Below are 21,332 nucleotides of genomic sequence, written 5' to 3'. Positions count from 1 at the left end.
ACGCCAGTTTCTGGCACTAGTCTGTCTGCCGACGCGCCGATTTTCTAGGATATCCTGAGGCCCGCGCACTCACACGTGCACGCGGGACACTCGCAGGAAAGCGTATGTACTATATTTATAGCTAGAGATAAATATACACCCTGGCTAGCCTCCAAATTACCACACGTACGTACGGGCCCTGAGTTCGAGTAACGGCCTAACCCCTGTAATAGCAGCATCGTGTCAGTGCTATTAGTGACGTCTATCGACGTTGCGACTGTCGCGGTGTAACGAGAGGCGAAGAAAGGGAGAAAAGAAGAAAAAGAGGCGAGAAGAAGTGTTGCTGGGGTGCGCGGTGACCACCGTCGAAACATGTAAACGGTCCTCGCGGGCCCAGCGAGTTTTACCGATCGAGAGGAAACTGTAACCGAATCTCTGTGAGATCGCCGCGCGATAGTCGATCGTGTCGTTCACGATCGATTGTTTCGTTTGCTAAACGTTCGTTTGATATGCGATTGCCGGGCCCATCTTCTTCGCCCGGTATGGAAGGTGCGATCCCATACGCAGCGTGCGACCGTTCTTAACGACGCGCCGGATAAATTTAATCGTGACCGCTTGCTGCATTTGGGTTAACATCGATCAAGTAAGTACATACACCAGTCAATACCTAATTGCGTAAGTTCTGACCGGGATCCAGCAACGAATTTCACGGTTACCCAAGCGGTTTGTCTCACCGTGCAAGAATCTCTACGGATCCTTGAGATTTTTTGGAGCGGGTACTTCAACGGTCGAGATTCGTCGTTCCCTATCGTTCCCAGACACCAGAGATAAAGCCAAAATCGTTTTACGCGCATAGAGGCAGATGCTAGTTTTAATACGGAATTCGAGACTCGATGTATTGCGCTCTTGTATTTTTGGAAGACTGCAACGAGGCTCGCGTGGGTCGAACGAATCTAGAGAGACAATTGACTCTATCGCGTGATTTAATTTCATTCGATCTAGCGATTGCAGGATTCCGTGTAAGCGGCGCCAAAGCGACGTGGATCTGCTTAAAATTCGCGCGTTTTTTTTTTAAACGTGCGAATAACTCGACCGACTTTGGAACGTTGTAAATTCGAGACAAATTCGATCGATATCAACGACACGATATCGCTGCGTTATAAGTTGGGAAATTAATGGTCGGCGTTCACCGAATGTTTAATGATCGTCGAATTCGATACGTTGGTAGGGGAGATAACACTAGCCGCGTGTACACAGAAGCAATGGAAATAAGATTCTTTTGCCTTAAAATATTTATAGTTTGTACAAATAGGTATCGTTGGTTTTCATTGTCGGCGGCAATAATCTGTACAGACGAATTAGCGTTGGAATTGTTAAAAATTAGCGAAAATTAAAAAATTTTAAATTACTTGCCGACGATGCGCGCGCACATTTCGAATATCGAAGCTCGAAACCCAAGGGGTTGCGATTCGAAATTCATTTGCGCGTCGTCGACTATTTCGCGTTCCGCAGAAAGCCAAGTTGTCCGACGCGTTGCGAAACACACGGTTCTCCTATTAATTCAAGGTTTCGTTTCTAGGTCCACCCGAGCCGGCTCTCTCTCTCTCTAGCTTTTAGAGTCGGGAAGGGCTCGGTTGTTGGATCGCCCGCGTGTGAACACTCGCAACAAGATATGCCCTGCGCCGGAAATCTTTCGCCCAGATTTTCGATTCGCAGCAAAACAAATTTCCCGCGTCTCGTATACGGTGGTATGCAAGCTTTCTAGGACGTTCTTCGTGTATTCTCGTCGTGATCCGTTGATGTCTGTCCCTTCGCTCCTGTGCTCCGTCACGTTCAGCCCTCGTACAGCCGGCAAGAACGACACGGAACACCGAGGCCGGGTCATTCGTGACTGGCGCTACAAAATATATTCGTAATACGAAATCATTTTGTAGAATCGACGCGAATTGTTCAGTTTTTGAAATTCACCGATCGAAGTGACCCGGCATCGGCGGAGAGCTAAAAATAATTGAGTAACAACGAATGTCACGGCAACTAATAATTAATTCGACGATCTATTTTCTTCTTCTAAGTGTCGTACGCCTTTCTTAAGCATGTTCTATCACCTTGAAATGTCCGGGTCGAACATTAACTTCAGGAAATGCGAAAATCGATAAACGTGGATACATTTCTTTGCATACGGACACTCAAACGTTTAATTTCTAATGATTTATGGGCTCTTCGTAAATAACATGTATTTACAAGCTATCCCCTGCCTATGTACTCCATTCATCGGTGGAATATAAGCCTTCTTCTGTGACTTCTAACTATCACGAGTTCTTACTACACAATACATGTCTTCGTTATGTACGTCAACGGCTATAATTTATTCGATGAATACGTTCGTTTGAGTTAATTGATTTTTAAATATTTCCACGCAGAATGCACCATATGTATTCCTCGAAGAAAGGTGATCCCCTCTGCCCCCTCGGCTTTCATCCTCAAGTACGATGGCCGACTCGTTGCAAGAGATGCTTCAGGTATTACAGTCTTTGTTAAATTATCAACGGAAATGAACAATATCGATAACTATAAATTACCAGAAGGTTCGTGAACTATGCGAAGGATATGATAATCGATAGACCTTTTTTTGTAGGGATTACAAGGAGCATGGAGGTAAAAGGGACAGTTTGAGGGACATCACGTCTTCCACGCCTAGTCTTTCATACGAGCAATCATCGGGCCGGTGAGTTGAAGAGGATCACAGAAACACGCAAAAAGTTTAATAGATATATTCTTCGAATTTTATAAATTACAATCTTCACGTGTCACGCAAACGATAGCTTGTCTACATTTTCGTGCTTAGATCTGCGGAAAATGGAAAAAGAGTTTGGTCGTCCGCGACGAATTTAGCGAAAGATGATTTCAAGAATAGTACCGAAACATCGGCTGCAGCAGCCGGATGGACGTCGCTCATGGATCTGTCAGCTATCGATAAAGAAGAGGAAAGGAAAGAAGGTAAATTACATGCGTGTAAACATTCTTTTTTTGTAGCTTATGTAAGAACGTAATATCGCTTAGCATAGAGTCATAGAGGTACGTGGCATTGATATAAATTATCTTAACGCGACACATTTTTAATATGCTAATTGTAACGGGTTCACAGCCAGGAGACCATCGAAATTGCAAATTAAAGAGGTCATAGACAACAGCAACGAAAGCACCTCTGAAAATGACGTCGAATTTATAATTCAGGTATGACTGATATTGACCATCGAATTCCTCTCTTGGCTTATATCTTGTAGAACAGATTACGGATTAGAACGCGACAGAGATTGCGTATCTTCGAATAATCTGCGGCTGTTTTAAATCTAGAAGACGTTAACGATAAAGTATAAAGATATATTTATTTGTATTTAGGTGAAGAAATCGCGGATGCCGAAGAATTCTGTACAGAACGATGATTACAAGATGGATGAGGTGATAACAGAAAAAATAATGCTATTAAAATATACCGTACCGCTTGGATTTGTTTTTCTGACAAATATATAATCTTATTATGTATTTTAATTTCGATAATTTCATTATCTCGTTATTTTGACTGACACAAAATTCATTACAGAGCGAGCTGGGAAGATTGAAGTTCCAAGTGAGCGAATTACAAGCTCGATGCGAGAAAGCGGAGAAAGAAAAAAGTGAAATCTTGATGAGACGATTGTCCACCATGGAAACTATATCGAGCAAATCGTCGCCGAATGAAGTACAAAAGTTGCAAAAGAAAAATGAAGGTACGAGCAAGAGGATTGAAGAGAAGACGGAGCACAGTATTTCCTCTATAACGTCATGCGATGCGGGAGATACGACAGAATCTTGAAAATAATGGAAACCTTTACGTATTTGTCCTCATTGGCTAGCCATAAGCTGTCCTCGTTGATGCTGCGTCACGGCCCGAAGGCAAACAGAGATAGTGTTGCATTTATGCGGGTACGCTTGTAGTCACACACTCTCTCCCTCTCTTGGCTCTGTCTCCCTTGCTCATCTAGCCTTTTCTTTTGCCCAAAAGCTTGAGAGCACTGTTGTGCAATGCTAGTGGGGATAAATACGAACAGTTATGGAACCATCAGAGCGTGACGCTACGGAGGAAATACCAATTTTCTTTACTATTTACGGAAATTGAAAATAATAAAACCCGACGGAGAAATCTTAAAATTAATATTTTATTCGAAAACAGGCGACGATTATTAATATTTATTAATGATGTTCAGCTCTGATGCAAGAAAAGACCAGTCTGATGACAAAGATTAGAGAGCTGGAGAAAGAAGCGAATACGAAGGCATTTAGAGGCGAAAGGGATAGGGAGAAAGATGAGCTTCGCTCGAAGCTAAAATCGGCGGAAAATCTGTGCGAGTCTTTAATGGACGAGAATGAGGACATGAAGAAAGAGATACGGCAATTGGAAGAAGAAATTTATGAGCTGCAGGATACTTTCAGGTAATTTTCATTCTCCTCGTTCGTGCAACAAATTGCAAATATAAAAAGTTCCATTTCCTTTTTCTGCATGTACACTTTGGCTTTTTTTGTCCGTACATAATATTCAAACTGTGGATGTTATACATGTATATACAAAACAATTGAACAAAGTATATTTTCTCATTGAATTTATTCGAAATGTTATATAAATGTCTATATCTACATAAAATTCGCAGTCCAATGATATCGTTTCGCAAATGAGATAAATTTAATTCAATTTAATTCAACGAAAATTAGAGTATAAGTGGTCAAATTGTCTACGCTTAAACAAATGATTCTTCTCGAGTCTAATCGGCTCTAGTCTGCAATGCGAGTCCAGGAAACAAACATCGAATTGTTTCAATAGAAAATATTCGTGCTTCTGCAGCCGCGTTGAACATATCTTGTCGTCAGCAAAATATACAAAATATGTATACGACTGCGTGTCACTAACAGGTTTGCCTGAATTCGTATTCATTAACCAGCGAATAATTAATTTATATCTATAGCGGCGAACCATGACTCGCCTGTTGCATACTTTTTTCTTTCCTTGCTGAATAACATACATGTGTTTGCGGATGCAACTGATCTCGTCACTGTGTAATTATCGTTGGGTAATCAAGCCTTTGATCCTTCCATTTTCACGGTATCAATAACAGACTGGGCGAAAATATAAACGCAAGATATATCACACGTAAATGTATATTCTATAATTATAATTTACTCTTTATTTATATAAAAATGCGATACTTTTTGTTAAGCTAATTTTCCTAATTGACTTTGAATAGCTACAGGTAACGCTTCGATGAACTGTTGCATTTCATTTCCACCACCTAGTCGGATGAGTACCATTGTATTTTGAAGTCATAAAATCGGCCAGGCCGTAAAGAAATCGTGTTACGGTTTTTCGGACAATGACTTTGCTTTACGGCCGGATTAGGACTTGAGACTGTGATAAGAACCGTTCGAAGAAATTTTACAACCGCAAAAACTTGACGGTTAACACGGGTCCGAGTCTTAATCCGATCGTAAATATTGTGTCCACGACTATATAGAGATCCCGCCCTCTACTGGGTCAATGAATTCTCGCCTTTCTGGGAAACATTGAAATTTCTATTCTATTCTAACGAGCTTCAATGTTACGACAATTAGTTTTACTGTGCGTACTATACTACGCTATGATTTTCCCGCGTGACTTAAAATAGAAGGGGTGGTTCACCCAAAGGGTGCGTCGATCGTGAAGAATTTATAAAAGGAGGCTGCGAGCCAGAAAAGATCGGCGGAACTATGTGCTATACCAACAAACATAGAACCGCAAATATTTATTCATCGTGTGATCTATCTTGTGTTTAGATTATTCTCCGACGCTAGGTCTCTGACTTGCCAGTTCGCTTGAGAAAGGTCCGGACCAATCTGGCCGAGTCATCTCGCTAGATCCGAAATTGTTTGATGACCCAACATCACGTGTACCACGGCATCTATGCAGGATGTTTCACCTGACGCCGAACACCTAAATATCTCTTTTATTTTTAACGGTATGGGAAACGTTTCGATTGCAATTTCCGAAACAAATAAGTTCTTTTATGGCGTTTCGCTATAAATTATGTCGATGCCCTGATTCAAATGATCCGATCTGACCTGATTACTATTCGCACAATGTGTTCGAAACATTTCTCGTGCCGTTAGAAACGAGACATTGAAGTGTTCATTTTTTCGGATAAAACGTCATGCATAACGAAGAGATAGTAATCCGATGAAACAAAGTATTGAAAACACTCGAAACGAATAACATTAACGTGTTTGGCTGATTAGCATTGTACCTGGCACAGGAACAAACGCACACGAACAATTTGAAGGGGCTCGAAAACAGTGGATTTCCACTTACTGCAGTTTCCGTAATCGGGGCATAAACCGAGAACGAAAAGCAAAAAAAGGCACGGACAGAGACAAAGAGGGAGAGAGAAAGAGAGAAAGAAGGATAAAAAAAACCGAAATTCCTCGATAATAATTTCAGACGGGAACGAGTGCGAACAGAAACCAAAGAAAACCGAGTGCAAAGATACTTTTAGCAATATGAGCCATCTGAATTGTTGCAGGACGACGAATTTGGACAGGAGACGGTTCCAACACCAACTATGGTCACTGCAATTTCGTCGAAACTGGATCGAATGCCGGTGGTATCGTGGCCCCGGGGATAACGAATTTCCCGACTCTAAACAGAACCGAGCTAATTTTTCCGTTCGTCCGAATCGAATTTTTCGCGGTCGCAATCGAAGAAAATGGAAGAATCTTCCAAAAACGAGAGAAACCGTGAATAGAACAACGGAGTCTCGATTCGAGCAAGACCGACGCGACAAGATAGCGTTACTTTCGATATGATCAAATAAAGAGAGAGAGAGAGATAGAGAGCAGTATGTGGAACGTTATACTGTCGTCGAACCCTTTCGATGTTTCTGAACTTGTTCGCGCGCTTCCAACGTGTTTCCGTCACGAACGGAGCACCGTTCCGAGCGTTTCGGCTTCCATTTAATTGATTGTGTACGTGAGAAATTAACAAAGAGGTAATTATATGTCTGTCGCGTCTCTTTGATCACGCTTTGCCCCCACGGAACTGGATAACTCCCTCTCAAACAAGATCTTCAAGAATTCTATCATGCGAAACGAATCTCCGATAGTTCTGCAATAGTCTGATAATATTATCAACATTGTAGAGATCTTTTGCACACTTTAGGCCTACATTTTATTTTTCTATATTTATATCTTTCTGCGGACTACTCTTATACTGAACTTACATTTTGTACGATACAATGAGTCAGGTTTTAACTTCGTTACACATTTTCAAAAGTGTAATAAAATGTTTAATGAAGGAAGTGAATCTCCAAATAAATTTCGGTTCCGTAAATAAGGCAATAAAAATCCGAGTCCGCGTAAACAACCGAAACTTGGTTTGGCCGCTTTATGTCTATCCGGTTCCGTAACGCCGCACTGTTACGACGACATAAATGAAACGCATAATACACGAATATTTTGTATTCTTAAGGGATGAGCAAGCGGACGAGTACGTCCGTCTGCGAAAAAGTTTGGAACAGTCGAATAAAAATTGTCGAATTTTATCATTCAAGCTGAGGAAAGTGGAGCGTAAGGTCGAGGAGTTGGAGACCGAAAAAACGACACTAGAGACGAAGTATGAACAGGTAGAACGGCTTCTAAACGGTGATCGTATCGTAAACAGAAATTGCCAACGTTAATCGTGAACGAATTCCAGGTGAAAAAGGTCGACGAGACTTTGCAGAAGATTAAAAACGATTTCCAAAATCGGCCGCAAAGAAAGACAACCGATTTCACAACCAAAGTACAATTGAAGAAAGTGGTGGATGAAATGGAGAAAGAAATAGGTTCGCCATTGGCTAACAACGAGTACCTAAATCGTTTCGAAACTTGTTTCTTTCAATTTTTTAATGGGCCCGTTTTATAGATATTTGCGTGCCCATGTGAATGTTTAATTCTTTTATTATTAATTTAAAGAACATGCTAATTTCCTACTTCATAGATGCTTTATGCATGGAGATAAGTCCTGAGAAAAATATCGTTTATATTTTAGGAGACATGATGACTATTTTTACAAATATTTCCGAGGGCAAAGATGTAGAGATTCAGGAACTGAAATTCAAGGATCATGGCAAGTACGATGAACTTCTAAAGGAACACGAATTACTGAAAGAGAAGCTCGAATCTATGACGAAAGAACTATCCCATGAAAAAGAAAAGAAAAAACCGCAGCTATCTCTGAAAGGAGATGATAAAAATGCAGACCTACAGAACAGTGAGTGACCTGATCAGCCTTTGTTTCTTACATTATGTTCTTACATTGTATTCAAACGTTACAGTGAAGAAGAAATTGGACGAAGCTGTATCATTGAGGGACGTGGAAAGGAAAGCATGGGACGAGGAAAAATCAGCCTTATCCGAGGAGAAAGAGAAACTAAAGTCGAAGCTTCTGTCGCTTTCTGCAGAGAAATTGAAAGTGTACAATGAAGTTGTTCAATTGAAGAAGGACTTAGGTATTCTTGTATAACAAATAAGCGGACTTTGTAAAGATTTTCTAAAGCTCCGCTGGTTTTTTGCAGAAGCAGCTAAGTCTTCGGAGAAGGATGGAGTGAAATTAGAAAAATCGATAACTGAACTTAAGAAGGAATTGACGCAGGAACGTGACAGATGTAAAAAATTACAGGATGATTTATCGGCGTACACGGAAAGAGAGTCGAAAATGACGCAATCGATATCTTCTGTGAGTGTCTCATTAAATAAGTACCACTACGAATGCGGTGTGGTGGTCAAAATTCTGTGTTAATAGTTCCACAATAAGATAAATCAAGTTTAGTACTCATATTGGGCTTTCTTGTAACGAAGGTTGAACAAACGAAGACCAAGCTGGATACCGAAGTGAAACGGCTGAAGAAAGAACTCGAGACCGCAAAGTCCTCCAACGCTACGAAGATAAATGTTCTGACGGCCGAAATATCTCAATTAAAGAAAGAAAGGGAGAACGTGCAACGTGAATTCGACCAAGAGAAAAAGTCAAAGGAGTCCGAAGTGTCCGAGCTGAAGAAGAAGATCAGTTCGTTAGAGAAGACTGGAATGAACACAAAGAAAATGAATGAGATGAGACAAACGTATAATGAGAAGATTTTGAGTAAGTCTCTTTACTGTGATAATGGTGAACGTCCCACGAAAATTCTACGCATCCACCTACAAAAATCGACTTTACGTCATTATATGTAATCCTTGAAATCATTTCAACTGAACACTCTGGATGAGACAACAGTGTCTTATATTACAGATCTGGAGAACGAGCTGAAGAAGGGTCAGCAGGAGTACAACAACCTCAGTGAAAAGCATAACGCGCTTGTGAATTTTAAGAAGCAGTCTGAAGAAGATAACGAGGCCCTTAATAAGTAAGTTGTGTAGGAACTTGTCACAATATTTTTTAAATCTGTTGCAACTGTATGTACATATAATCGTTCGCTTGTAGGAAACTAAGAGAACAAAACATAGAATTGAGCGGCATTCGCAAGGAATTGGAGACCTTACGGCAATCTATCAAACTGAAAGAAAGCGAATGGAAGTCTGAGAAAGTTAACTTTGAGGTAAATTCAATGGTGCTTTTTACGAATGAAAATATTAAACATTTTAAGATTTGTAAAATCTTTTTCGTTTACTTTTATCTCTTAGAAACGGCTGAAGGAAAGCGAATTGCCGAACAAAGCTTTAATAACAGACTTGAACAACGATATTAGTAATTTGAAGAAAGAGAACAATACGTTAGTTACGCGATTAGAAGATATAAGAAAGGCGGTAAGCTAAGACGTACGATTAAAATTGAAATTTACATGTAGTTATCGATCATTGATTTGTTAATTTGTATTCCGCAGAATGATGATCTTTCGGACAAACTAAAAGATTATGAAGCTGTTTCGAAGATCCATCAAGCTATAACACCAGACACCGTGGCACTTGAATCCGAAATACGAAAGTTGAAAATCGCCTTGGAGAACATGGAGAAAGCGAAGAAAGCGGACCTTGCCCAGTGCAAAATGCGATACGAGCATAGGATCACCGCCATCAACGATGAAATTCACACTATCCAAAACCAATTGTCTCGGTACAAACGCGAACGCGATACTTATAAACATATGCTTGAAGGCGCTCAGAAAACTATCGCAGATCTGAAATCTACAAGAAGTAGACACTCGAACGTATCCTCCGGAAAGTCTGACGAGGTTGGTTTTCCTCGTTATCGATTTCAATAACCCCGCAAAATTAATTACATATTAATAAACATGTATGCTAACTACGTGCAATCAGACATTTAAATAAATTTAATAGAAATGTATATTATGAATGTAGGAGGAAGAAATATCCGGTACCAACAAATTGATTTTAGAAAGACAGATCAACAGCCTGGAGGATGAACTTTCTGAAGCAAGATTAGAAACTTCTAGGCTGAAAGCTGAATTGGTATCTGAAAAATCAGCTAGTCACGTCAAAGTATCAGAACTTCAGTCACGAATTAACGAGGTACCGTAGACGATTGATTTTATCACTCTCTCTCTCTCTCTCTCTCTCTCTCTCGATTAAATCATTTTATTATATTTCCACTTGTAGTTGGAAGAAGAACGAGTACTCACGAGTGGCAGAACGAAGATTCCAGGTTTAAAAGTTCGTATGGAATTAGCTTGGCAAAAAGAGAGGGAAGAGCATCAAAGACTTTTGCAGGAAACAGCTACGTTAGCAAGAGATTTACGGCAAACTCTGTTCGAGGTATGTATAATCACAATATCGTTTCATAGAATTACTAAGTCGTTAATTGAATTAAAACTATTACAATAGATTGAGAGGGAACGTTCCAAAGAACGTTTGGAGAATAAGAGACGACAAGATCAGTTGAAGAAAGTATACGACGAAGAGAAGGAAGAAAGCAGGAAGAAATTATTAGAGGTTAATAGATTTGTATAATTTTTCATTTTTGAGCAGCCAAAAATACTAAAAAGAAATACGTTTTACAGTTACAATGTGATTTACTTGAACTGAGGGACGCTCACGCGAAATTGAGGACCAGTAATGAAAAGATGAGACGTGAGAAGGAACGACATGAGAAGGAGCGGGAAGAGCTCCGAGATGCAATTATGAAAAAATCTAGACAGGAGCAAACTGAATTACGGAATATCAATGTGTTATTACAACAAGTCAACGATTTAACAAAACTGTTCCCCGAATTAAACGGCATAGCTGAAAACGGAACTTCGAGTACTTACACACCTACTCCGCCTAGGCGATTAAAGGTGCGTCAATTATACATATAGGTGAATCAATATAATAATAAAATGTGTGTAATAAATGGTTGATGTCATGTAGGGACCAAAATCAAGAGAATCGTCGCCACTGTTGGACTCAAAGAGCGATCTAAGAGGTACAAACACTAATTCTTTACGGAATAAACTTAAAAGAACGATCAATCTCTATTGTATGAATATATATTATTTTTATAAGGGTCAAATTCTCAATTGGGTGAAAGGACAGATAAATTGGAATATACTATTAAAAAATTAATGGACGTGGCCAGAGAGTTGAAGGATTCAAAGAAAATTGCGGATGAGACGAACGTGATGCGGATGAAGAAACTTGGAAAAAGGTACGTGTCACTATAAATGACTGTTACGTTCTGAGTTCTGAGCATGGTGTACTTATACTATATAAATGAATGGTTTACCTCACAGATCAACGTCCGTGGAGAGTGATCCAGGAAAAGGCATGACAACGAACCGTTCCAAACCACGATTGCAGAGAAAAAGTTTATCTTTAGAACAAACAGCTCGGAACGAAGAAGTTCGTACATATGTTGCTTTAATTATCGAAAGTATGAATTCCTAAATCATTTATTTATTGTTTCAGTCGCAACGCATATGGGGTACCGATAGCAACTTATCCAGTATGCAGTCGCTAGAAAGTTCAGATATTGACGGCGGAACTATGAGCTTGCAGAGAGATTCTAGTGTGGATAGGTAATATTAATATATTCGCGACGAAGATAGTTTTTAATATACTTAAACAATTAATCTTTTTTTTATTTGTTCGTAATCAGTCGCCTCTCAACTGGCTCTACAAAAAGCGAAATGTTAGAACGAGATAAGAAGCATAGTAAAGGTTTAATGAAGAAACTCACGAGTAAGTTGACCAAATCGGCCAGCGTGGACGATCCAAATGTTTCCATAGATCTTCAGGTAAACGAAGAAAATAATTACATTATCGGCTGAACAATGTATTAAATTAATTTTCTGTTCTATAGACATCTGGTTCCGAGACAAGTATCAACGAGAAGACTGAGAAGAAAAATCTGAAGAAAAAATTGACAGACATGTTCAAAAGAGGTTCTAGAAGTAGCAGGTGCGTACCAATTTCCACCTAGCAAGTGGAGAAAAAAAAACCATTGTGATATAAATAAAAAAGTTTATATTTATAACAATCGTTTATAACAACTGGATAAATTGTACAAATCATGATGGAATATCTGAAAAAGAAACATATTCCTTGATTCTTGACGTAAAGTTATAGGAATAGTAACTTTTACTCGATTACTATGTTCATTAATAAATACGTATGAATGCAGAACACTTCATGATAATGGGAAAATGAAAACAATTTTATCTAATGTATATATTTTAGCGTCGAGAAGAAGCTGAACTCCACAAATCACAGCAGACCACCTTCAAGGAACTCTATGACATCGAGCAAGTAATTGTACAACGTTTCTGTACAAATGTCTGACAACAAATAACGCTATGATTAAAGAGAAAATAAAGATTGCTCAATTTCGCGTATTAGAGCTATACAAAAATATATATAGATACATACAAACGCACATATATATATTTATATATATTTTTGTACATATCGGATGTGCCTTTACTGATTGTAATTACAAACTTGTACTTGTAATTGCAGGAGCATTTTCAAACTGTTAATTAAATGTAAACGCAGTGCTGCAAACAAGGAAAAATCATACAATAAAGAAACAATGCGCCCGTTGTTATTACAATATCTTTGCTCGTTTTATTTCTATATTGCAGCTTCATCTTCTGGTCTACGAACTGCTACGTCTTTCCTTCTTCGATTTTCGTTTATGCTTAGAACTTTTATGTTCTTTATGCTTGTGCTTCTTCTTCTCCTTCTTCACTTTTTTCGCTTTCCTTTTCTCCACCCACACTCCAGAAATCTTTGTATCCGTCTTAGGTTTGGTTACAACACTTCTGAACACAGGTTTCGAGGTTTGAAAACTGGTTGCTTCGGATGTAGAATCTTCGACTTTGACGAGTCTCGAGGGAAGAGCTGGTCCATACATGTCTGGTAACATTATTGGCTCCTCCAAATTCGTACTAGTCTCATTGCTTTCATTCGGCACAGTTACTATTTCAGAATGAGATGCTCTATTTTCATCTATTTCCGTTCTCACATTTTTATTTGCTTGTTCGCTATTCTTTGAACTAGAGAGCAGATTATCCAAGTCTAATTTAGCAAAAATTCCTCTCGGTGGAGAAGTATTCCTTTTTGTATTCATTTCAGCTGCAGGTTTACCAATTAGCACTGACTTTACAGCCTCACTGTCTATACTCTCTTCCGGCTCTGAGTCCGATTCTTCGCTGCTACTTAAGAAAATTGATTTGAAAAGATCTTTCTTTTCTTCAGACGTATTCTTTGGTACCTGGTTTAATGTATTACTATCGTCCTGATTTGTGGCTGCTATTTCTAAATCTTTCAATGCTGTACTCGAGTCTGTTTGAATGTTCAAGTTTTGTTTGACTTCGGAAATTGTAGGAGCTGTTTCTTGAACTTCTTTACCAAAGATTTTTTCATAAGACGCCTCGAAATTTCTGACTTTTTCTGATATATGTTCTATTTCTTGAACCTCGTTGGTAGACAGATCATCGTGCACCTTTATCTCTGGAACTGCATCATTTGTTACATTTCTGTCTTTCAATCCAGAATCAATTTTCTCTAGCGGCTTTGTTACAGTATCGGTTGCTTTCAAGAATTTCGAAGGATGGCTGAAATCGAGCGAATCGAAAATTGAAAACTTCGTTGCTTTATTCTTCAGCTCAGGCTGAGCACATCCGACTTTCGGTTCTGGAATATTGAACCTCTTGCAGACTATACTCATTGGTTTCCATTCTATGCGCTCTCTAGTCAGTTTCCCAAACAATTTCATTTTCACAGCTTGCTTCATATCGTTTTCTAAATCGCACTTTTCAGGAACGATACCACTACATGTAGACTCACCGGCATGCGTAAACTTGTTCAAGACATTGTCATTGGTTGGCTGCTCAAACAATCTGACCGCTTGTTCAAATTCTTCTCGTTCATGTTCTCTATCCCACTCGGTCATTGATAGTGGTTGTATACTATCCAGCTTATGTTTTTCACCTTCCTTCAAAAGGTCTAAATATTGTTCAAAGCGTTTCTGCTTATCAGAATCTCCGAAAGACGCTTTTGCTGTGCTTTTTTCCATAGAGCTATCTCCCTCTAACTTGTTTGTAATTTGACCTTCATCGTTTTTAGATGAGTCTTTAAATTCTTCTAGCTTCTTTAGACTTCCTTCAGCTTCTTTGCCAACGATACCGCCTTTAACGAAACTCTGAACATTGAGTTTATCCATCCACGAGGTGGCTGCCTTAGCTTGTTGATTCTCTAATTTTTGTCTTTCCTCTGTTTGTTGTTTCCCATGTAAATTTAACGTTTTAGAAATAATGTTGGAAGCAACCGACGGCACTGCGTTCGGATGCGTATCCGATACTTTTTTAACAGTATGCGTATCTTCCAATATTCTAGCCCTATCAGCAGCTGTAAGATCTGTACGCTTCCCATTTTCTACTGTGCGAGGAATGTTTTCAATCGGTGGATAAAATCGACTTTTTCTGACCACGTGCACCGGTACATAGTCTTTAGGCAACTCCGGAGGTGGATAAATCTTTTTCTGCTGCAATTTATTTTTTGCCGGCAGAAAACCTTCTAGGCAATTATTACAGTTTTTTGAATTGCTATTATCTGACCACCTAGACTTAGCTTTGCGTTCTGGACCTAACGAAAAATCATAGCGGGACATGTCCTCTCTTTCATAAATATCTTCATCGTCGGCTTCAAAAGCGCCAACGCCAAACGCTTGGCCATGTATTGATAATTTTTTATTTTTCTCTTGCACACTAAACGCAGGAGTATCAAATAAATCAATGTGCCCTGAAAGTATGGTTCTTCTGTCTAATCCACTGTATCCAATACCAAAATAATTATCTTTTGGATTACATCTGTAAAAAAATATATGTACATTACTACTAGTAATATTATTATCTACCAAAGCAGCATTATACTGAATCTTGAATTACCTAAATGGTTCATAATCATCAGGAGCAAATGTAACATCTCCATAGTCATCCTCTGATTCATCTGAACTAGTTCCAGAACCAGCTTTACCATACTGTTGTTTTAATGCTCTTATTTTGTCATTTCTTTTCTTAATTTTAGCCTTCTCTTTCTTAGTGAGTCTGGATCCTATACCCTGTCCTGGTCTCCAACCCATTTGTTTCAGTAACATAATACCAACTGTGTCTCTGAAAATTTGATAAAATATTCATTCAAACTAACATTTACATGTTTTCGCATTTCTCGAAAAATTAAATAGTTACTTACTTTGCAGGTTTTAAAAGCTCCTTTAATACAGGAGTACCAGGAATGGGACCACTACTATCACGATTACTTCTCTCCCGTTTTACTCCTCTTTGACCATGATCGGCATAATCACTTGTAGCACGGATACCTTTCGGAGCAATTCCAAATTGGCTTGTATCCTCTTCGTCCATAAAATCTTCAGGTCGTTGAGCAACGCTCTCCGCTTTACTGCCTCTGGAAGACTTGAACTGTTGTGGTCTCCATCCATCTCTAGTGCCAACAGTGTTAAAATATCCAGCAGAGAAACCGCCCGTAAATGCTCCATGAAATCTGCGTCTACCGTATGCATCATATGCATACTGTTCCTCGATTGTCACGGGCTTCTTTCTTGGTATATTCTCTACAAAAATTCCAAAATGAAAATAAGCTGCGGTAAAAGAAACATCTTTCTAAACATGCGCCGCCTCGTTTTGAAATACATAACCATACCTTCGTCTATAGGATCGAGAGGAACACCAAAGGCCACATAATTCTCGTCTTCGGAATCACTCATTTTTAGTGTACAATAATCAACTACTGATAAATGAGAATCAACGGGTACTATTTGTTGCTAATTTATGCAACTGTCAAACAAGGAATTTTAAGGTTACATTCGGGAAATGTAGACATCTTACGCTGATATTGTTTGTCTAAGTCGAAAACAAATTGTTTATACTTTTAATTAAACGATGTAAATTTTCACATGAGATAAACAAAATTCTAAAGAAGAGCTAATCAAAGTTTCCCTCATAGACAGTTTTCCCTACCAGTCTCCGTCTGCACGGAAGGCCAGAGTTTAACTGAACGAAATGATCCGGGATCCTCGGCTCGATTGTCGCAAGGGCGGGAATTTTGGAAAGCATTCCAATTTCAAGTTCAGTGGTGATTCATTGCAGTGAAATCATTCGTTCAATAATAAATAAATAATAATTCTCATTAATAAAAAAAATATTCTAATTTCAAGTTTAATGATGATTGATTGCAGTGATATCATTCATTGAATCGAGTGAAAAATATACAGTTAATTGAACGAGCATTCTTAACATACATGAAATGTAACCGAGCAATACCTAACCTATACAGTTTATTATGGCAAGATAAAAATAATTATAATTTATTGCAAACTATTAAGAAATCATAAGTACGCTACAAACATAACAATATGTTATAACATTACTATTGCCAATATATCGTAAATATTTATAAAGAGTAAATAGAATCGCACTTAATGCAATTTGAATTGAATGTGTCATTGAAGTTTTAAACATCATTTCAGTGAAATTAGATGAGCATGCGATACATTGGCTGCATATGTAATCCAGGGGAGGCGAGGCATTTATATATTTAAAATTACTAATATAATAGCACGAGTTTACAAGATGACTTTAGAAGCTGCACAAAATGCGGCCCGAAAAGCTGTGCAGTTTGACAGTAACAGTCAACATAAGCAAGCAATGTACTATTATAACATTGCTATTAAATCTCTTGCCGAATTAAACGATCCTGTATACGCTCAAAAAGTTACAGAGTATCAAGATAGAGTAATAGCTATACAATCTTTGAGTAAGTTTGCTACTTTCAGTCCGTCTATATATTATGTAAATACATAGACTAATAATGTAATTCAATATTACAGTCAATGAAGAAGACAGAAAACACCATAGTGCACAACCTGTGCATCAATCAGAAATACAAAGATGTATGTTCCTTGTAAATCAAGCTCAAGATGCGGATGAATCAGGCTCGAAAGATGTAGCTATAAAGCTGTATACAGATGCTGCTGAGCTTGGACTAAAATTCGTGCGTACTAATTAAATATTTGAAACAATTATATACACAGATTAATCCTCTGTGGAATATTAAGAATTGGCTTTAACTATGATTACAGAAAACTACGGATCCTGAAGTGAAAGGAAAATTAACAGCTCTTATTCGACTGGCCTTGGACAGAGCAGAATCTTTGAAAGGTGTAAAATTAGTCGACAGCAATGACATTCTTGAAACATTGTCAAAATTGCCTCCAGTACCAGAAACAAATCTAGATATAGATTTAGATGAAAACGTAAAAGCATCACCAGATGTTGCAACTTCTACAAATTCCATTAACACTGGTAATGATGTTACCTTGATCTTGAACATTGAAGTAGTTTTTGTTTAATAATTTTCTATTATAGAAAATGTTTTATATTATTTAGGAAAGCAACCTCAGCCATCTTTGCATCATGGTAGCAGTGTTTATTTGAAAGTAAGCGGCGGTAGTAGCAGTTACTCCGATGAGGAGAAATGGGTGTTGCATCATAGTTCTCACATCAATGACCATAAGTTTCTTCCTTTTATGAGCATTGATCTTACAGAGAACTTTCATTTTCCCCTTCCATTCACTGATAAGGACGGTTTATTAGAACTAGCGCCAAAGCAGAAACCAGACTTTGCAAGATGGGCACGTCCAGAAGAATTGTTTCCCGAGCCAACTATGCTTATGACTCATCATGTTGATTATTACAGCATAAAACAAACTGTTCGTAAGAATTTTTGGTCATTCATTTGCCAATAATCATTATCATTTGAACTACAATTTCATCTACAATTTCAGGTTGTTTCTGATTGTTCTTTTGTCGCGTCTCTTGCCGTTAGTGCTCAATACGAAAGAAGATTTGGTCGTAGATTAATTACATCTATTATTTATCCACAAAATAGAAACAAAGAACCAATTTATAATCCTTTCGGTAAGCAGTAGTTTAGATTTTTTGAAATCATGGATTTCTAGCCATTTGTTATCTCACCAGAAATTTATTTTAATAAGAATTAAATCGCGAGTATTTTATGCTAGGAAAGTACATGGTGAAACTTCACATTAACGGTGTTCCACGCAAAGTTATAATAGATGACTTATTGCCTGTAAGCCGATACAACCAATTACTTTGTTCCTACTCTAGCAATCATGGCGAGCTGTGGATCTCGTTACTCGAGAAGGCTTATATGAAAGTAATGGGTGGTTATGATTTTCCTGGCTCCAATAGTGTAAGTTACTTTTTCATCTAACATGTCGCTATTCATTTATTAAGATATGATCAGTACCAACTAAATATTCGTTTCTGTAGAATATAGATTTACATGCTCTGACTAGTTGGATACCAGAAAGATGGGCCATAAGACCAGAGGAACCAGACTTTAATAAGGATAACTTATTTAACGTTTTATTAACACGATTACATAAAGGAGATGTACTAGTGACTGTAGCCACTGGGAAGTTGTCTGATTTAGATGCTGACAGGACTGGCCTTGTACCATCTCATGCCTACGCAGTTCTTGATGTCAGAAAAATAAATGTTAGTCATTAGTTTTTAACAAAGAAGCTATAACAAAATTAATATTTTATTCAAAATTATATTTATCTCGTAGGATGAAAGATTGCTGCTACTTAAAAACCCCTGGTCACATTTACGATGGAAGGGGAATTATTCTGAACTCGATACCGTACATTGGACCAATGATTTAAAAGAAACATTGAATTATGATCCAGATTCTGCGTCACAATTTGATAATGGTATATTTTGGATCGATTACGATAGTATCTGCCGCTTTTTCGATGTGTTTCATATGAACTGGAATCCAGGTCTATTCCATTACACTTACTGTATGCACCAGTAAGTTGTGATTACTATGTATTCTAATTGAAGATTGATCTGCGTGTGCAGAACTTGATTGAAATCACTTGTTTAATAGGATGTGGAATGCAGGTGTTGGTCCAGCAAAAGATGCGTATAATATAGGCGATAACCCGCAGTTTTTGCTAGAGGCGCAAAGCAATGTTACAGGCGCTATATGGATTCTTCTTACAAGACATATCACTGACATCGCAGACTTCCGGGAAAATCAAGAATACATAACAGTATTAGTCTATAAAAATGAGGGGAAAAGAGTGTATTATCCACGTAAGTGTAACGATTTTAAATATGTTGGAAAATAAGTTAAATCACTTTATAAAAGTTTTATATTAAGAATGTTATCTAAATGACACGAACACTACTAATTCTAATCAATCTATTTCATAGATGATCCGCCACCGTATGTTAAAGGTGTCAAAATAAATAGTCCACACTATCTTTGCAAAATAAAACTGGACACCCAAAGTGACACACGGTACACCCTAGTTGTTTCACAGTATGAAAAAACAAATACAATATATTACACTTTGCGTGCGTATGGCACGTGTCCGTTCACGTTACGCAAGATGTCTACCTTTTATAAATATGAGAAAGAGGTAGAATTTTTTTTCATAAATCTGAATACAACATAGTTTTTCTCTTTTTAGTTAACAATCATTCTCTTTTAGATTACCGATGGTCAATGGAGCAGCATTACAGCTGGTGGATGCGTCAACCATCCGACGTACCAAAATAATCCACGTTACCAATTATCGTTAGAGAGCTCGACAAACGAGAACTATGTGTTAATTATATTAAAGGGTCCAAAGCAATATCAAATAGGATTTGATATTATGTCAGTAGTATTAAATGATTCTGATGCGCCAGGAGCGTTTAAAATGAAAGACTCGGGCCCATTTAGGTAATGTATACATTATGTGCTGTAAGAGCTTTTTATAGAAAATGTACTAATGACTCAATTTAATATAGGGCAGGGTTTATCTATCTCGAATTGGACAATGTACCAGCCGGAACATATAACATTATTCCATCAACGTACAGTCCCGGCCAGGAAGGTCCATTTTTCTTGACATGTAAATCATCTTGCAAACTGCAGCTTCAACGGCTTCAATAACCAACATGAATTCTAGCATAAATTATCGTTTTTATATTTAAAAAAATTTTGATGGCATATTATAGAGCTGTGAAAAAGCACAATTTATACACGAGTCATGTATTTAAAAAAAGATGTTATTAAATATTTATATTTACTGTTACAATATCTTGAATAAACCAAAGTATGCAAGATAATGTCATTCATGGTGAAGTAATTAAAAGACAAGATACTATAAAATGCTTTTATTTTATATTTTTGAAGTACAAATTAGTATTGAGACTAGACAACTACTGACTGTATTATGAATATTTTTGTGGCACTTTATTTATAATTAGCTTTTATTTTGTGTGGTATCGTTTGGCACGTATGCTGCTGAATATCATTGAATATAGCTTCTCAATATTTCAATAAACTATTCAATATTCTTTGTACTGTTTTTATGTATACATGAAGAATGAGAGTGAATTCGAATATTTTTGCTTTAATGAATCGTGTCAAATGAATACTACGCGGAATACATGTTCTTTTAAAATGCAGTGTGATACAATATCTATTTTCATAAATGTATTGTTAATGTTTTCTATGAGATTTACAAAAGAATGTTTCTCGCGTTTTTTTTTATATATTTCGCGTACGTTACTGTATTTTGCACCTACTGTGGCGAAACAATGTTCTTAAACATTAATTCTGAACTGATCAGAACTATTTCTTTTGATTACATCACTGTGTTACATTATCTTTGTATTTGTTCAGAGTCCAGTGTTTTATATCATATATGTGTTAAAACATAAGGTCTAAGGTGCTACTTAAACAATTTAATTGATATCTGTATCTCGGATAAGACA

General features: G+C 37.7%; 3 protein-coding genes across 9 annotated transcripts; 2 read left to right on the top strand and 1 right to left on the bottom strand.

Moving 5' to 3' along the window:
• The first annotated feature begins 196 nt into the window (after nucleotides 1–196).
• LOC144473808 (uncharacterized) lies at nucleotides 197–12,830 on the top strand. Of its 4 annotated transcripts, none has more exons than XM_078188034.1 (30): nucleotides 197–622; nucleotides 1,559–1,727; nucleotides 2,400–2,498; nucleotides 2,615–2,704; nucleotides 2,825–2,976; nucleotides 3,125–3,213; nucleotides 3,379–3,438; nucleotides 3,581–3,746; nucleotides 4,224–4,449; nucleotides 7,508–7,661; nucleotides 7,733–7,862; nucleotides 8,069–8,290; nucleotides 8,355–8,528; nucleotides 8,595–8,755; nucleotides 8,878–9,160; nucleotides 9,293–9,422; nucleotides 9,500–9,614; nucleotides 9,700–9,822; nucleotides 9,900–10,247; nucleotides 10,375–10,545; nucleotides 10,633–10,788; nucleotides 10,858–10,965; nucleotides 11,034–11,309; nucleotides 11,383–11,437; nucleotides 11,518–11,659; nucleotides 11,745–11,853; nucleotides 11,920–12,029; nucleotides 12,110–12,248; nucleotides 12,314–12,411; nucleotides 12,691–12,830. In XM_078188034.1, exons 3-30 carry the CDS (start codon nucleotides 2,401–2,403, stop codon nucleotides 12,761–12,763), a joined length of 4,158 nt encoding a protein of 1,385 aa, XP_078044160.1. In that variant the 5' UTR covers nucleotides 197–622; nucleotides 1,559–1,727; nucleotide 2,400; the 3' UTR covers nucleotides 12,764–12,830. The 4 variants fall into 4 exon arrangements, with proteins under 4 accessions (XP_078044160.1, XP_078044161.1, XP_078044162.1 ...); XM_078188036.1 differs by having other exon boundaries at nucleotides 198–622; nucleotides 9,308–9,422; XM_078188035.1 differs by lacking the exon at nucleotides 1,559–1,727.
• On the bottom strand, nucleotides 12,463–16,510 carry LOC144473810 (G patch domain-containing protein 1 homolog). Its single transcript, XM_078188038.1, has 4 exons — nucleotides 16,174–16,510; nucleotides 15,706–16,084; nucleotides 15,402–15,626; nucleotides 12,463–15,323 (listed from the first exon to the last, which is right to left on the bottom strand). Exons 1-4 carry the CDS (start codon nucleotides 16,235–16,237, stop codon nucleotides 13,109–13,111), a joined length of 2,883 nt encoding a protein of 960 aa, XP_078044164.1. The 5' UTR covers nucleotides 16,238–16,510; the 3' UTR covers nucleotides 12,463–13,108.
• Nucleotides 16,511–16,554: 44 nt separating this feature from the next.
• Nucleotides 16,555–20,730, top strand: LOC144473812 (calpain-7). 4 transcript variants are annotated; one of them, XM_078188048.1, is made up of 13 exons: nucleotides 16,555–16,778; nucleotides 17,000–17,286; nucleotides 17,360–17,523; nucleotides 17,612–17,834; nucleotides 17,919–18,241; nucleotides 18,317–18,449; nucleotides 18,554–18,744; nucleotides 18,825–19,052; nucleotides 19,126–19,370; nucleotides 19,450–19,658; nucleotides 19,779–19,987; nucleotides 20,060–20,292; nucleotides 20,361–20,730. In XM_078188048.1, exons 2-13 carry the CDS (start codon nucleotides 17,103–17,105, stop codon nucleotides 20,503–20,505), a joined length of 2,487 nt encoding a protein of 828 aa, XP_078044174.1. In that variant the 5' UTR covers nucleotides 16,555–16,778; nucleotides 17,000–17,102; the 3' UTR covers nucleotides 20,506–20,730. The 4 variants fall into 4 exon arrangements, with proteins under 4 accessions (XP_078044174.1, XP_078044171.1, XP_078044172.1 ...); XM_078188045.1 differs by having other exon boundaries at nucleotides 16,555–16,864; XM_078188046.1 differs by having other exon boundaries at nucleotides 16,555–16,915.
• Nucleotides 20,731–21,332: the final 602 nt, after the last annotated feature.

This window comes from Augochlora pura, chromosome 7 (assembly GCF_028453695.1).
Source record: "Augochlora pura isolate Apur16 chromosome 7, APUR_v2.2.1, whole genome shotgun sequence".
Classification (NCBI taxonomy): domain Eukaryota; kingdom Metazoa; phylum Arthropoda; class Insecta; order Hymenoptera; family Halictidae; genus Augochlora; species Augochlora pura.
This window is presented reverse-complemented; position numbering and strand designations above follow the sequence as displayed.

What these genes read in the sequence shown, in the direction of transcription:
- LOC144473808 (XM_078188035.1), top strand. Translation starts at nt 2,401, where the DNA reads ATGCACCATATGTATTCCTCGAAGAAAGGTGATCCCCTCTGCCCCCTC. An exon ending in TCAATTGAAGAAGGACTTAG is followed by an intron (nt 8,529 to 8,594) that starts GTATTCTTGTAT and finishes GGTTTTTTGCAG; the next exon opens with AAGCAGCTAAGTCTTCGGAG. An exon ending in ATGAAGAAACTTGGAAAAAG is followed by an intron (nt 11,660 to 11,744) that starts GTACGTGTCACT and finishes TTTACCTCACAG; the next exon opens with ATCAACGTCCGTGGAGAGTG.
- LOC144473810 (XM_078188038.1), bottom strand. Translation starts at nt 16,237, where the DNA reads ATGAGTGATTCCGAAGACGAGAATTATGTGGCCTTTGGTGTTCCTCTC. An exon ending in TCTCGATCCTATAGACGAAG is followed by an intron (nt 16,085 to 16,173) that starts GTATGGTTATGT and finishes GAATTTTTGTAG; the next exon opens with AGAATATACCAAGAAAGAAG. An exon ending in GAGCTTTTAAAACCTGCAAA is followed by an intron (nt 15,627 to 15,705) that starts GTAAGTAACTAT and finishes TCAAATTTTCAG; the next exon opens with AGACACAGTTGGTATTATGT.
- LOC144473812 (XM_078188048.1), top strand. Translation starts at nt 17,103, where the DNA reads ATGACTTTAGAAGCTGCACAAAATGCGGCCCGAAAAGCTGTGCAGTTT. An exon ending in CTGAGCTTGGACTAAAATTC is followed by an intron (nt 17,524 to 17,611) that starts GTGCGTACTAAT and finishes CTATGATTACAG; the next exon opens with AAAACTACGGATCCTGAAGT. An exon ending in ATTACAGCATAAAACAAACT is followed by an intron (nt 18,242 to 18,316) that starts GTTCGTAAGAAT and finishes CTACAATTTCAG; the next exon opens with GTTGTTTCTGATTGTTCTTT.